This window comes from Mesoplodon densirostris, chromosome 16 (genome assembly GCF_025265405.1).
Source record: "Mesoplodon densirostris isolate mMesDen1 chromosome 16, mMesDen1 primary haplotype, whole genome shotgun sequence".
Lineage (NCBI taxonomy): Eukaryota > Metazoa > Chordata > Mammalia > Artiodactyla > Ziphiidae > Mesoplodon > Mesoplodon densirostris.
This window is the reverse complement of record NC_082676.1, coordinates 1,297,878-1,313,887: the sequence shown is the minus strand read 5'-3', so window position 1 is coordinate 1,313,887 and position 16,010 is coordinate 1,297,878. Positions and strand designations below refer to the sequence as shown.

General features: G+C 57.7%; 1 protein-coding gene across 2 annotated transcripts; it reads right to left on the bottom strand.

Annotated features, from left to right (window-relative positions):
• Window positions 1-266: 266 nt before the first annotated feature.
• YTHDF1 (YTH N6-methyladenosine RNA binding protein F1) lies at window positions 267-14,289 on the bottom strand. 2 transcript variants are annotated; one of them, XM_060119829.1, is made up of 5 exons: window positions 14,178-14,289; window positions 13,872-13,899; window positions 12,778-12,857; window positions 3,795-5,315; window positions 267-530 (listed from the first exon to the last, which is right to left on the bottom strand). In XM_060119829.1, the coding sequence occupies exons 1-5, from the start codon at window positions 14,202-14,204 to the stop codon at window positions 504-506; spliced, it is 1,683 nt and encodes a 560-aa protein (XP_059975812.1). In that variant the 5' UTR covers window positions 14,205-14,289; the 3' UTR covers window positions 267-503. The 2 variants fall into 2 exon arrangements, with proteins under 2 accessions (XP_059975812.1, XP_059975813.1); XM_060119830.1 differs by having other exon boundaries at window positions 13,872-13,896.
• Window positions 14,290-16,010: the final 1,721 nt, after the last annotated feature.

Below are 16,010 nucleotides of genomic sequence, written 5' to 3'. Positions count from 1 at the left end.
ACAAGGCGATCATCAGCCTGTTGACTTCGGCATCTTGGAGGGAAGCATTTGAACAGAACACACGAAATGCCAGGTGACTCATGGTTACTTATGCTCGCTATTAAAGCAAAAGGGGTGGGGGACAAGAAGCCTCATATAGAGATATTAAATGACTGTGAATATAAGAACATAATTTTCACCAAAAATAATAATAATAATAATAATAATAAATCTTTGGGATGGATTAGGTTTTTAAGGATACTTAATTTCACATTAGGTCAGTGTAATTGATAAGCTGACGAAAACATAGTCCTTTATTAGTGAGTTCTACAATACTATAATACATAGAAAAAATACAAACAAATGCAGATCATCTGGGCAAAAATGAACTACACAGAACGTAAAGATGCGAGCAGTCGAGCCCTGCCCGAGGCCAGCCAGAGCCGACGCCAAGATACAGCACCAAGCACACACCCTCCGACCGCGCCAGCCCCACGCCTGACGGTACAGAGCCTGCTTCGTCCTCACGGCTTGTTTCGATTCTGCCGTTCCTGTAGAAAGAGAAAAGAAGCTTAACACAGTGAGCGAACGTGCCGCGCAAATTCCCTCCAGGTCGAGGTGCTGTGGCCAGATCTGGACCCTGCTCCCTGCAGGGGCCACCGCCCAAGACAGTTCCGAGCTTCAGGTCCTGGCCACACGGAATGGGCGCCTGATAACCGCCTGACATGGTGGCCACCTGGGCAGGGAGGGCTCCCCGGCCAGTTTATTTCCTCCCACCAAGAGGACCACCTTTCCCAAAGTGTGTGACAAGCCTGTGACCCGCAGCTCCATCCCTCCCCACGGCTGCCTGTCTGCCGGAAGCCATCTGGGCCTCTCCTTACGATTCAGCTGAGACACGGAACAGTCCCCCTCCTCCTGCCCCCCTCAAGCAGGATGAAGCTGGTAAAGGACACTGCTGGACGGGGGCTGGTCGATGACGCAACTCCCAAACATTCGGGATCACCACACGTGTAATGTACAACGCAAGCGAAACCCTCTCTTTTGCTAGAAACGGACTGCATGTGTCTTCAGGTCCACGTGACGCCGACTCCCCCACATCCTCCGTGCCGTCACCAGGGCAGGGCAGCTGCGGTGCTTTTCAAACCGTCTCACCGCCCTGAAAAGCCCCCGAGCACGTGGGTGAGCCGGGCTGGGTGGGTAGATGGCTGCAGCTCCAAGGATTAACACTGCCTCCCCACCCTGAACTCCGAACTGGGAGGGTTAGGAGCTCTGCCCCCCTCCTGGAGAGCAACGCGAGCCTCTCTTTCGAGTTCAAGGTGGCTGCGGCTGGAGTGGTGCCGATGAGGGGGGGGCACCTCCCAGAGCCCCGACTCCCTTCAGCCATTACAAGGACCACCGCCCCTGAGACTGTGAACAGCCTCTTCTCACAGCAAACCCAACAGAGGAGGCGCCCTCCTAACCCTGGCTCTGCCCGGTTCTCCACTGAGTTGCCGTGCCTGTGCAGAGCGGACCCTGGACAGTGGCCAGTCCAGTCGTATGAGGAACTCTTCAGCTTGACTCTGTCACTTAAAACCTGCACTATTTTAAGTGCCCTAAGGAGTGGCTGTTTCTACATTTAAAACCCAGAGGCTCGCAGGGCTGGGTCTGACCCAGCTGCCACAAGACTTGGTGCTTCCCTAAGGAGCCAGCTGGCTTTCAGATGGACGGCTGAGGTGCAGGACAGCCAGCACTCCTGCAGAAGGGCAAGCACATCTCACCTTTCAACACAATGTGTTCCTGAGCATCATGATCATTTCAAAGCAATGGAGTCAAACTCCAGCTGATAAACAAAAAGACAAAAGGACTTCTTGAGAGCCTCCAGGGCGGCCTTCTTGGTGACGGTGGCCTCGCCCGCAAGCCCAGGGTTTTAAGGGAGCTGCTCCCAACCTCACCTCAGTACACGTCTTTCTTAAGGACACACCCAACTCCTGCATGGAAAGCAGTGCCAGCTGCCCGACTCCAGAATGAACCCTGAAGACAAGCGTCCTGGTGGAAGTTTCGGGGGCCAAGTTGAGACCCACCCCCACTCCTCTACAGCCCAGCGAGCTCGAGAGAGGCCACCAGGACAGCAAGAGGTCGGGCTTCCAGAACATGAGTTAATGGAACACTGACCCCTGTGGACAAAGGCTTTCAGCCCAGCTGGCTCGTGCACCTTTCCTCGCAGGCGCTCACCTGCTTCTGGAGCCTTCGCTGCCCCAGGGGGAGGGAGGAGCAGCCCGGGGAAGCCTCACAGCGAAGCCAAGCGATAGAGGACACCCCGGCCGAGCCCGCCGCAGTAACACCTGGAAGCCTCGGGCCCCGAGGGTCTGAGGGAGGGCTGCTCCTTCCTCCGCCCGTTCCTGGCGTGCCAGCACCATCACGAGGCAAGTTCTAGGTCACCAGCACCTTCAAACACCCACCAGGGCAGGGCAGAAGTTTACCCCTCAGCTCATCACAACCAGCAGAACCCAGAGCCACAGCACCTAAGACGCCACACACGCAGAGCCGGCGCCCAGTCACCAGGGACGTCAAGTCTCATGAGCACGATCTCCGTCCTGCCCCTGCAAATCCAGCAACTCGGTGTTTCTTTTTTTTTTTTTTTTTTTTTTCCTTTTTGCGGTATGCGGGCCTCTCACTGTTGTGGCCTCTCCCGTTGCGGAGCACAGGCTCCGGATGCGCAGGCCCAGCGGCCATGGCTCACGGGCCCAGCCGCTCCGCGGCATATGGGATCCTCCCAGACCGGGGCACGAACCCGCATCCCCTGCATCGGCAGGCGGACTCTTAACCACTGTGCCACCAGGGAGGCCCCGGTGTTTCATTTTATACCCAATTTCGCAGTAACTGGCAATAAGCCCTTCTCCTTTCCTCCCAAGAGTGAGAGTGGGACCAACCTGCTTTCAAAGTTTTGCAAACTGTGAGCTGTTAGTTTTGTACAACCTGAAAACTGCTCCCAGCACTGTGTTCTCTGTACGTCCCGTTTACAAGCCTTTCTGCCGGAAAACACTCGGGACACTGAACTTCCCAGATGAGTAACGCTTTTTTTTTTTTGTCATACAGAGGACTAAACGGGGGTTGAAAACCCACCGATGATCAACTGACCTTTCATGACAGGACGGACATCTGAACCCCAAAAGGCAGGAAGACTCTCAGGACGAACTTGCTTGAACAACGTGGCCTTGCCAAGTGTGTCACGATGTCCTTAGTTTTCCCATTTCTGGGCCAACTGACAGGTCTCTGAGCCCTGATCTCCTACAAAGCAGACTCACTCCGTGGGCTGCCACAGGAGGCTGGGACCCACTCAGAGACCCACCCAAGGGTTGGCGCTGTGACTCTAGATGCACACATTCCAGCTATGAACTGCCTGCATTCCAACCTCCCCCTCCCCTGCCCTTCTACTCTCTCTAGACGAGCAAACTCAGGTTTCCAAAAACTGCAGGAATATTGGGTTTTCAAGAGAGAAATAAGCAGCGACCCCTAGACCAGAGCGTCCCCACTGCGGAGGGCAACGGCCAGGGAGGCCCTCGGTGGGGCTATCTGCCCCAGCAGCCTCGCCTGTCCACCCCGGGGCCACAGAACATTATTTCTAAGTGCTCCTGGCTGGACAGAGACTAGGAAGCACTGTTCTAGAAAACATCATAATTCACAAAGAGACAAGGAGCAAGTTACCCGCAGGTCCTTTACAAGACTGTGTGCGCCCGTGTTGCTTAACAACTGGAAAAGGACCCTGGGTTCTGGGGTGACGAACGCTCAGACGTCCCTGTCCCTGCCAGCGACCCACCCCCGGGGCCCAGACTCACCTTGCGCACCACCTCCTCCTCCTCCTGGCGCTTCTCGTAGTGTAAGAAGTCGTCGAAGATGGAGGTGGTGTGCTTGTACGAGGCGATGATCTTCAGCACCTGCCTCGCCTTCTCCAGCGGCACCTCCTGGGTGTCCCGGGAGTTGGTGACCGGCCTGTGGTCGTTGTTCTCCAGCCGGATGTGCCGCAGCTGGCTGTTGGGCACGTCCTTGACGAAGACCCACTGCACGTCGAACTTGCCCTTCCACTTGTCCTGGGACCAGACCCCGGCGCTGGTGCCGTAGTCCACGGGCGACTTCATCTCAGCCACCCCGCAGAAGTGGCCGCTGCCGTTGACGCTGAAGAGCAGGTAGACGGGCCCCTTGCTGCCGAGGGCGCGGAAGGCGCTGTCCAGGCGCCGGTTGCCGTGCTCCGTGCTGCACCACAGGGAGTACTTGATGGAGCGGTGCACGTCGTCCTCTGAGTAGCTCTTGATGATGAACACGCGCCCGCTCTTCAGGTTCCAGTCAAACTCCTTGGGGTTGTAGCTGTGGGCGGCTTTCAGTTTTTCTAGGACGGGGTGGGACTCCTGGCTCAGGGCGGCGCTGGGCTGGGCACTCCCGGGAGAGTTACTGTCGCCGCCGGTCCCCCCGCTCTGCCCGAACGCCGTGCTTCTGTTGCGAGGGGCGACCCAGCGGGTCTGGGGCGGCTGCTGGGGGCCCGGATACTGTGGTGGGGCCGGAGGGGGAGGCTGGGTGGGAAGGGGCTGCACGGCCGGCTGGGGCTGGGGGGCCGTCTGGGGGGCCGGCTGGGGCTGTGGAGCCGGGGTCTTGGGCACGGGCCCCTTGCTGTCCCAGGTGCCAATGTCCATGTTATGCTTTATGGGCGGAGGAGGCAGCGCGCCCCCGACGGCGGGCCCGCTCTTCGCCTTCATCTTCGGCTGCAGTTTGGCGGGCTTGCTGGCGATGGCCGCCCACGAGGTCGGCTTCGACACAGGCATGGTCACGTTCGTCCCGCCGTTGCCGGAAAGGATGCCCGTCATCGCCACGCTGCTGACGACTGACCCCACCGTCTTGACTGCAGAGGTGGTGACATCCCCGATCTTCAGGCCCACCATACCCTGCTCCAGGCTATTCATTCCAGGGGCCTTGTTGAGGGTGTCGCTGTGAAAGCCCGTCTGTCCATCCACGATCGTGCCGCCCAGGGAGCTCGGCGGGTAGGTGTAGCTGTTGCCGTAAGCTGAACTCTGAGCCTGCTGCCCCTGAGACCCACTCGCCCCCCAGGCCGAGAAGGCGGGGTTTTCGGGGAAAAAATTAAACCTGTGCTGATAGATGTTGTTCCCCAGGCCCCCAGGCTGCCCGAAAACAGCATCGTGCATAAAATGATGGTCTCCGTTACTGAGCTGTCCGTAGGTGGTGAGGTATGGGATTGGAGGATCCCCTCCGGTAGACCATGGCGCCTCATTGAGGGAATAGGGAAATCCGATGGATGGTGGGTAATAGCTGGACAGGTAGGGGTCGGCCATGGAGGGGTAACTGTTACTCTGTGGAAACAAGCAGTGGTGCGTTAGACGCGTCCCGACACGGAGGAGGCGCTGCCACGGCAAGCGCGCCTACGTCAGCGCAGGCTGCTTCAGCGTGGGCTGGCGGGGAACGGGCCTGTGCAGCAGCGGCTCCCCTCCCAGGGGGCCCAGCCAGGACAGAGAGGGCGACGCCCAGACGACCCAGGGGCCACTCCAAACAAAAAGGGTCACTTGCAACGGATCTGGATTCAAGTTAGGTGACAGCAATCTTCTCAGCAACCCTCCACTGCACCTTGAAGAGTGACCCACTTCAAGGAACTCAGCCTGAGGAACAGGTCTCTGTCCCACTGGCAATAATGCTCATGCAGGATACTGAGAGCACGGGCAGCACAGCGCAGTGAGAAAAGCTTCCAAGACGCAGCAGACACTCCCAACAGCAGCCACGGACTCAGGGCTACGGGCTTGCTGATGACTCACCGGGATGACCCCCAGGACTCCTGCCCCGCCCCTACCCCTGAGCCCAAAGGGGTCTGGCCCCCTCAGTCCCCACCGTTTCCTGGGGCTCTCAGAGGGGAGCTGGCTACGGCGGGGAGACCCTTACTGAGAACATGCCTCCGTGTGATGGCCGGAACCCCTGTGAGGAGTGAGTTTAAGTAGCTGCAGGGCCTCCGCTTGGGTGGGGGTGGGTCTCAGGAAAGCTGCCCAGGGCCGGGTTTAGACCTGGGGTCAGCAGTTCTGGGAAGACGTCTCCTTGGAGAGAGACTCACCCAGGGGTCCTGGTCAGAACCGGGCCCGGGAGCGGAAAGGCTGTGAAGGAAAGTAAGAGCGGGGGCAAACGTGGAGTCCTCTGGTCCGATTTCTACATAGTTCTCCCAAGTAACCAGAAAGCTCTACAAGCAGAGTGGCGGCTGGAGCCCTCCTCCCCCACCCCGCACCTGTCGCCCAGTCAGAGGACCCGCTGCCCTGGCCGGCAAAGGGTGGCTGGTGTCCCAGGTGACTGGAGGAGGCTCTGCTTCACTGGAATGAGAACAGGGAGTATCTCTCTGGAACCCCCAGAAGTCCCCGTGGAGGACAGGCCAGTTCCTCAGCACATCCCGGCCCAGCACGTGATGGTGCTGACCCAGGCACCCTCTGCCGGTCTCCACTGCCACCTCCTCCCTCCCTGCCCCATCCTAGGATTCTTGGGGCTTCAGGAATCACGTCTCCTTCCTGTTGGCTGCTCCACTTGACGGCAGACTATTCCAGAATCGCTTTTAAAATGTAGTAGTAACTGTTTGCCTGTGAACACAAATCCTTGAGATTCTCAGGGGGTAGAAAAAGCCAGACAAGCGGCCGTCATCAGTGCTCTGAATGCAGGGGAGCCGCCAGAGCCACTGCCCTGGAAAGGATCTCAGTGACTCTGGCCCCGCATTGTAGCCCCCCCAGCCCCACCTCCCTGCTTGCCTCCACCCACCCTGGGCCCGCAGGAGGGGCTGCTCTGAGGAGAGTCAGTCCCTGGGAGGTCAGCACTCTCCGCCCCCACCAGCTAGGCGCCCACCTCGGTGCCGGGTCCACGTCAACGCGTCCTCCCTCGCACACAAGGAATGCACTCGGGAGAAGAGAGGACCCAGGGGCTGCGTGGCATCCAAACCACACAGCCACGAATCCAACCGGAGCCACAGGAGCACGGCCACGGAACACTGAGCCCACGGGGCCAGCACCTCACTTCTGACCCGCACTTCAGCCTTAAGCACAACAGGAGCTCATTTAGAACGTGAGACCACACGTCCTATGTTACCCACGGCACGTCCCTCGAGTCCACCCCAATCTCACTATTAATGGAGAAGCCCAACGCCCTGGTCACACAGACCCCATCGTGCAGATGGGCAGTTCTCAGCCACCTCCAGCCAGGACTGTCCAGGGAAAGAGGAAGCGAGCCAGCCGGCACCCCTGAATCCGTCACCCAGCCACAGGCAGGACCAAGGCGGAGGCGGCCCTGGGAGGACTCCGACCCCTCCTCCCGCGACGGGTCAATGCAGGCAGGTCGCTACGAGGAAAGCACCAGTGAGGCTGCAGCTCTCCCTTGAACACTTAAGTTCATACGACAAAAGGGACGAAGACGCCCCACTTCAAGTCCACAGGGTAAGCAGCCGTGGTTTACTAAGAAGGCGCTGCGTGCCACCCGTACCACCATCCCCAGGGCTCCGAGCTGGCCCTGGCCGAGTCCTCCCGACATCGTCTGTCCCCACCAGGCCGCGGGGTGCACGGCAGGCTGCATGCAGTGACCTCCGGTGCTGGGGACTGAATCCATTTTCATCCCCACCTTACTGGCAACCCATCTCCTATCACATCTGCCGGGTCTCCTTCCAAACTCCAAGAGTGAAGCAGCGGAGTAACAGGCAAAGGTGCCAGGAACAGCAGGAGAACCCGTGGGGCCTTCCCTGCTGCAGCCTGCACCCCCCCACCCCCCGCCACCAGGGCTCCGGGCCCGCTGTCCGCAGTGCTCGGGCTGAGTGTCCCAGCCCCGCGTCACAGAGAAACTGAACTGTGCCACCCCGAGAGCTGGGACACAAGGCCGCCAGTGCTGCCGCAGGGTTCGGGGGCTGCTCGAGCTCACGCCCAGCCCCTCAGAAGCCCGCCCAGCCGCGGCCTCAGGCTCTTCAGACGCCACGCTCCCCAGCTGGGCTCCGGCGACAGCAAACACGCCATCTACTCAGTTAGCTGTGCAGCCCAGGTCAAGAGGCCCAAGTTCACCCGCCAGGGAGGTGGGTGCAGAAACCAAAGGGATGACCACAAATCGCGCACTTTCTCTTACGCATCGATACGTCTGCGCAGGGGTATCGCGGGGCTAGTCAAAGGAGCAGCATAGAACAATCTCTTTTAAGGACGACGCGGGTAAAACCACGCCCCCCCGAAGACCACTTTCATGTGTGACACGTCTAACTGTAGCCTTTGTATAACTAAGGGACTCAAAAAAGGGAGGCTGACAGGTCTCCAAGGTAGAATTAGTCTAATGACAGTAGAAAAGACACCCCCAAGCGCTGGACTTTTAGGGCGCCTCCTTGTGACCGAGTCAAAAGCGATAAACAAAATGGGCACTCCAAACAAAACAAACTCAAATAGTCGGGACAGTTACCCCTAGATGACTTTCTTTGAAAAACCAAACAGTAAAAGACGATAGGGCCTCCCTGGTGGCGCAGTGGTTAAGAGTCCGCCTGCCGATGCAGGGGATACGGGTTCGTGCCCCGGTCTGGGTGGATCCCATATGCCGCGGAGCGGCTGGGCCTGCGCATCCGGAGCCTGTGCTCCACAACGGGAGAGGCCACAACAGTGAGAGGCCCGCATACCGCAAAAAGAAAAAAAAAAAAAAAAAAAAAAAAGACGATAAACCCATAAACCTATCCTATAATTAAGTTTTTTATACTTAAAACAAAACTTAGGGCCTCCCTGGTGGCGCAGTGGTTGAGAGTCCGCCTGCCGATGCAGGGGACGCGGGTTCGTGCCCCGGTCTGGGAGGATCCCACATGCCGCGGAGCGGCTGGGCCCGTGAGCCATGGCCGCTGGGCCTGCGCGTCCGGAGCCTGTGCTCCGCAACGGGAGAGGCCACAACAGTGAGAGGCCCGCATACCGCAAAAAGAAAAAAAACAAAACAAAACAAAACAAAAACAAAACTTAACCAGTTTTATAAAAAACCCTCATGCTCAATGACCAAAACCACCTACTTGAAAGTTGGAACATTTGATTCCTATACCCATTTTTCTGAGAAGAAATTCTGAAATTACTCAAATGCTTTAAGGTTCACAAACAATAAAGTGACTCAGCCATTACAGTGACCAAGAAGAGGGACTGGAGGAAGAAACAGAAAGCCCAAGGCTTCAGACGCCCAAGGCACGGGGAACACCTCGTATGTTGAGAAGCATTTACGTGGGGGATGCAGGGGGCTGGAATAAACTATTCAAGAGGGGAAGTACCAAGGGCAATTGTGAAAGCAGTGACAAAGTGACCCAGGGCTGAGAGCACGCCCCCCACGCCCACAGCTCCTGGGGAAAATCCTGGAGTGCACTCGCTTTTCCTGGGCTTCAGGCTGCAGGTCAGGTCAGAGGAGACCACGGCTTCCGACACCCACACAATTTCTGTGCTTGTCTCCCGCCTTGAGGTGCGCGGCTCTGAGCAGCTTCACAGCGGTGAGCAGTGTCCCGATGCCACTCGGCGGCACGACGCCCCCGGCTCCCAGACGCAGCCACCGGCAACCAGTGCCCGTGCCCAAGTGCTCGCCCTGACCCCCGCCCAGGCCCCCGGGGCCACTGTGGAGCAGCAGGAAGCCACGGGCTGAGCTCCTCCAGGCTCTCTGCATGGGGCAGGCGCCGCAAGAAGGCATCGATGCGTCCAGCTTTGTGCCGCTGGGTGAAAAGTCCACCCAAAACCTGACAGAAACCCTGGGTGACAACTGAGCACCATTTTCAAGGAAGGAGCCTTCAGGGTGGCCAGACAGGAGCTTCTTGCCAAGAGAGCAGACAGGCATACGTGTCAGCTCGACCACGTAGGACGGACGGCATGTGAGAGACAGTGGACACAAGGTCTCGAAGAGATGCCACACTGACCCTCAAGTGGCGGAACAGCCCCCAGCACTCCGGGCAGCTCTGCCCACATCTCATCAGAGGACTCGACCAACAGCATGGCTTAAACCAACTACAAATGATCAGCCCTAGAACCTGAAACTAGTAAATTTATACAACATTCCTAAAAGGTGAATGCTTCTCATTACACTGAGAACACAGCTAAATTATTAAAGAGGAAAAACGAAAAAGTTGACTTTTCTCCTTTCCGTCTACGTCAGACGTGACTGGGCACGCTGACAAGGCTGCCGACAACTGAGTGCTTGAGTGTAGACGCAGAATCCCCAGTAACCCCTCCGTCCACACGCTTGGCCTGGCAATTGGCCAGCAGCACCTACACCAAACTCAGAGGCACTGTCTCCAAAACTCTGAGCAGGAACTCTGTGGGTCCTTGCAGTCTTTCCTTACCTTTCAGAGAAAAAAACAGAGAACCAGAAAGCAGGCAGGCCCTTAGGAGGGCAAAGGCAGGACAATCCAGCAGCATCAGAGCCCCACCCAGAGCCCCTCACCCTCGCCCCTAGGCCCCCACCACGCCCCATACTTCCTCTCCCCCCGTCATGTCCAAAAAGCTGACTGAATTTCAAGTCACAGAAGGGGATCCAGAGCTGCTACGTAAGGATGCCCCGGGGTGCCACTAGGAAAGGAAACACACACCGAGAGCAGGGTCCCCAAGGCCTTTCTGAGGGAAGCAGCACCCACCCCGAGCCAAGCAGTCCTACTAGAGTGTGGTACAAGTCAACTAACTGAAAGGCGTGCTTTTAAATACTTTCCAAGTCATCCGCAGCATTAAGGCTTCACAGATCAGAACACCATATAGTGTCTCCAACTGGCTACTACAAACCACAGCTGGGTTAAGAAAAGGTAAGAAAGCAGCCCAGGGCTGACGGATACGCCCTCGACCCCCACCACGGTGATGGCTCCACAGGCGCGCACGCGCACCAGGGCAAGGCCGCATGTAAAACCGTCCTCTTCAAACACGGGCAGTTCATCTCACGTCAGCAACACCTCGGTAAAGGCCAAGCGGACGGACAGGAAGTGTGCGCTCAGTGCTTCCTGCCACACCAATCTCCGCTCCGGCTTCCTCACTAGCAGTCTGGGCTGGACGTCACGGCAGAGTCCACATCTCGAGGCAGTGACAATCTCAAGGGACCCTTGACTGCATCACAGCCCATGTGAAGAAACGAGTGGCAAACACAGGACCAAAGGACCCCGCTGCACACTTGGGTGAGAGGTACCGACCCTCAGCCCACAGCCTGGCTCTGCCACCAGGCACAGCAGAGCCTCTCTGGCCTTCAGGCTCCTCATCCATAGGACGAAAAGGCCGGGAAAACTAGGATCTAAGAGCCCTCCCGTGCTGCACGCCTCCTACACTCCGCAACAACTGGGCATTTCTGGAAGGTCTGTTCTCAATTAAGACTTTTCTCAATAAATTCACTCCCAAGTGATGTGCTGATGAATCATCTTGCTGACAAGTACACATTTTAACACACAGGATGAAGAGAATATTTTAAGGCTGTCCACTGGTAGCACCAACCCACCACGGTCCTTCCACGCAGCTTCTCCAGCGTGAGCCAGCTGGGACTACTCCACTGACGTCACAAAGTCACCTACTCCATTTTTAAGGACATCCTCCTGAGGAACAAAAGCTCCTACCCTATAAAGAAATGTTTCAAGTGAAGCAACCCCCGCCCTTGAATTTTTGGTTAAAATCAACACATAACACTGCTAGAACAAATCATGTGAGAGAAATAAATAAGTCCACTTAACTTCCTGTCATCACCTCTGGCTGAAAGCCCATCACCGGGCAGCCCCTTGTCCTGCCCAGAGGAGGGGTGGGCCCTCAGGGGGCCCCTCTGAACAGGGTCTCTCAGGCTCCTCAGCTGCTGACTTGCCAAGTGCAGCAGGAGGAGAAGAATGGAGAAAAGTTCTAAGATGTTCTACAGAAGGGCAGACTAGCTTCATTCCACAGGGAAGAGGCGGAGCCTGATTTTGCTCTAAAGCAAACATACACTGTGCATTTTAAAAGCGGCAGATCTTTGGCTTAAACCTCAACTCCAACTGGCCCAGTGATTTTAACCAGGACAATTTAGCCCCCCAGCAGATGTTTGCCGAGGTATTTTTGGTTGTTATGAGGAGGGTGCTACGCAAATACTAATGACATCTCACAGACGAAGGCCAGGGAGGCTGCTAAACATCCTACAATGCCCCCCAGACAGAGAGTGTTTCTGTCCACAATCCCCTTAGTGCTACAGCTGAGAAAGCCTGCAACACCTGGGAGAACGGTGGCTACAACTCACGCAGGTACCGCCCTGAGCTCTCTGGGCACCATCTAGTCTCACCCTCCCCACAGCTCTATCAGGAGCCATCTCTTCCAACTGTCCTAAGAAAAGGAAGCAAGCACAGAGAGGGCAAGCCATCGAAGAAGTGTCCCAGTCAGCAGTGCTGTGAAGAACCCAAGGCCGGAGTCTCACTCCACAGTCCTGCTCTAGCTGCTCCTAGACCAAAAGTCCAATCATCCAGAGCTAAAAAAAGTCACCGGAAAACTTCAGAGAACTACGCACACCCCCACTCTGTCTAACGCAATGCATCACTCACCCACCAGTGCTAAGGCCGACGAGAATCCCGCATGCCTGCCAGGCGTGTGGGATGCCATTTCCTCCAGGGAGAAAACCAGCTTCCCCGCACTCATGCCCCACCTTCAACGTGAAGCTGCTCTTCAATATAAGCCTTTGTCAGCCTCTTCCTTTATTTCTAGTACTTTATAGTCTGCTTCTCTGTTGTTTAGGATAATAAAGTCAAAAATACGCTAATAAAGGTTTATTACAAACCTCAGTCAAAATAAATGTAAAAATGCTAAAAAAAAAAAAAAAAAAAAGAGATAAACTCACCTGGTTTGACTGTCCAGAAAGGTAGGGCTCAAAGTCATTGTCATGAACTGTATCCTTCTGATGCAAAGAACCATTTTGTACTAGAATGAAAAGTTGCAAAATATTACCTTTGAATTTTTTTAAAATTATTTTTAATCACAGAAATTAAAGATAGTCAAGTTTATACCCATCAACTTCTACTAGAAACCACTTTTACTTAAAAATGGGCACAGACGTTACAGAACTGATACACAACTAATTAGAAAACTGATACAAAACTCTCAATAACTTAGGTTATGTTTCTGATAAAAATTAATCGTACTTTGGTAGATGTGGACAAAATACAGGTGCAGACAAAATAATGCAAGGAACTCGTAACCAGGTTTTGGTAAAGATGATGTGGTCTGAGATCTATGTCTGCCAAACAGAGAACGGTGCTTCCCAAAGCCTGGCTACGCGGGCAGCAAAGCTGGGAAGCCTGCAACTGAACGACGCTTCTTAACTATTATCTGGCTGTGCTCTTATTTTCCACTGTCACCACGCTCAGCCAGGAAAAGAAGGGAAAGGTAAATAAGTGCTGGGCCTTCTCCAATCTCAAAACATGATAACCGTATTTGGTTACACCGGAGTAACACACACACTGGTTCAAAACAGTCTTTGGAGTAAACATGAAGCGTCACCAGTTCTCCCAAGACGGAGTTTTGGGGGTGGACCCCAAGCCAGAGTATCCCAAGAGGCTCAAAAGGCAGGGGCTTTACGACTGGGGTAAGGCGCCAGCGTACAGGGCCAAGGGCCAGCGGCCGCCCCAGGGCCAGCCCCACACCTGGAGCCGCAGACAGGCAGGTCGCTCGGCCCCCCGCCTCCTTCCCTTCCCCCACCCCAATCAACCAGCCTGCCGTAGGAGGGAGAGATGGAGTTAACTCTCACCACCGATTTGCTTGCTTCTCCTTGAAAACTCCGTTTCCGACCTGTTACGTCTCCCCCAATATCACAGCCTAAAGTTTCATCTCCCCGAAGAGGAAGGAGAAAAACTCCGCTTCCAAGACCTCTCCTCCGTCTAGGCGAGCGCCGCCCCCTCCGCTCCCGGCCCGCACCGCCATCCGGACTCCGCTCACCTTTATTATCTTGCCCTTTTGTTCTCTGCTTCGCCGCAGGCCCAGACGCGCGAGCGGACAGCACCAGAGAAGAGAACACAAAATTACCCATGAGAACCCCTCCCGGCGGGCGGCGCGCTACGGCCCCAACGGGCCCGCGGTCCCAGGCGACGTCGGCCCGGCCCCGCGACGCCGACCCCGCGACCCCGACCCGGGCCTCGCGACCCCGGGCCCCGCGATCCTGGCCCCCGCGACCCCGAGTTCCCGCTCCGCGAGGGGCCCCCGCGACCCCGGCGCCCGGCCCCGCGACCCCGGCCCCACCGCTACCTGGGGGTCCACGCTGGTGGCCGACATGCTTCATGAACAGCTGGTGCGGTGCGGGGCCGGGGCGCCCGCCGGCTCGGGCCTCCCCGCGAGGCCGGGCCTGTCACCCGCGCTCTCGCGGCCCCGGGCCCGCCACCTCCTCCCCGGGCGCCGTCCGGGCGGCGGCGGCGGTGGCTGGGCGCGCGGGCCGCTCGCGGGCGGGCGCGGGACTGGACGCACTGACGAGGCGCAGACTCCAGTGGCGGCAGCGGCGGCGGCGGCAGCTGCAGCGGCGGCGACAGCAGCGGCGGCGGCGGCGGCGGCGGCGGCGGCGGCGGCGGCGGCGGCGGCGGCGGCGGCGGCGGCGGCGGCGGCGGCGGCGGCGGCGGCGGCGGCGGCGGCGGCGGCGGCGGGGACGAGGCTGCGCGACGTCAGCGATCGCGGGGCAGGCCGGGAGGTCGACGAGCCGCCACGCGCCGCGCCTGCGCGTCGCCGCCCGGCGGGACGGATCTCACGCCCGGGTCCCAGTCTCGCGCGGCAGGGCGGGGCGAGCCTGGGCAGTCACATGGGCGTGTCCAGTGGCGCCGCGGGGACCGCCCCGCAGGTGTGCATCTGTCAGACCTCGAGTCGGCAGCCGCAGCGGGGGCGGTGATGGTGCTGCCGCAGACTGGCGCAGGTTGTGAGCCTGGTGGCACCCCTGCGCTTGTTCGTCAGATGTGAAGAAGCTCCAGCCAGCGAGTGCAGCCACCCACCGAAAGCCACTTATAGCCAGGCTGCAGTCCACTCTACCCCTCAGCTCGCCCCCAAACGCCCCTCCAACAACCCTTGGAGGGGCGCCCAGGCTCTGAGCTTTGCGGTCCTCGGGGCAGCTCTTCCTGGGCTTCTGCAGCCTCCGTCCCCGCGGAGCCTTGGACTCGAGGTTCCCCGAGGGTGCTGCTGTGTGAGCACTCTCTTGGGTCTCCAAGGGGCTCCCCAGTTTATAATCATAGTTGCATGTTAGATTCTTGACCACAGGGAGGAAAAGAGTTCAGTCCTGCACTTTGCCCTAGTCCAGGACCTGCTAGGGGCCTTTTGGTCTCTCCTCAGAGATGGACAGCCCCTTCCTGGCTCCACCTTCCTGCAGGGAGACCACTTCTCTCTCCCCACTCACTCCCAGCCCACCCACACCAGGCCCCCAGCCTGGCTGCTCCTCGGGGCTCCTGCGCCCCTTCGGCCACTCCCCAACATGGCTTCCAGGTGGGTCTCTTTTCTTCTTTTCTGGCTCTGACAGGTGTAACATCTTCGCAAGGCCCAGATCTGCTGAAGGTTGAAGGCCTGGAATGCTGGCTCTCTGCCTCTGTCAACACATGGCCTTCTCCCTGTGGTCTGCCTCTGAGTCTTCCTCCGCTTATAAGGACACCATCATTGGATTTAGGGCCGCTCTAGTCAAGTATGACCTCATCTTAACTTCATTCTATCTACAGAGACCCTATTTTCAAATAAGGTCACATTCACAGGTATCCTTTGGCCAGGAATCTGGGGGGACACTATTCAACCAGTACAGGGATCACAAATAATGTCAAGTGAAAAATCTGGAGGCGAGTTACAGGGGCCGAGCGGTGGAAGGAGTAGTCCCGTAAACCAGAGGCCTGCGGAGGTACGGCCACACAGGCCTGCTGGCCAGGGAAGGGGCAGGCAGGATCTGATAGCCACCACCTGGGCCCACCCCGGGCTGCCACCCTGCCAGCTGGGAAATCTGGCAGTGGTCCTCACTGATCTCAGGGAGGGGGGCTGTGAGGACCGCTCAGAGCAGGGAGCATAGGACCCCAGAGGCCCAAGGTGGGGACTCTGTGGGCCCAGCACAAGGGGCTGAGGCTC

Bases quoted from the DNA above. Each gene is read 5' to 3' on its own strand.
- YTHDF1 (XM_060119829.1), bottom strand. From the start codon at position 14,204: ATGTCGGCCACCAGCGTGGACCCCCAG. The intron at 13,900-14,177 runs GTAGCGGTGGGG...CCTGCGGCGAAG, and splicing joins CCACCAGCGTGGACCCCCAG to CAGAGAACAAAAGGGCAAGA. The intron at 531-3,794 runs GTGAGTCTGGGC...CTCTTTCTACAG, and splicing joins AGGAGGAGGTGGTGCGCAAG to GAACGGCAGAATCGAAACAA.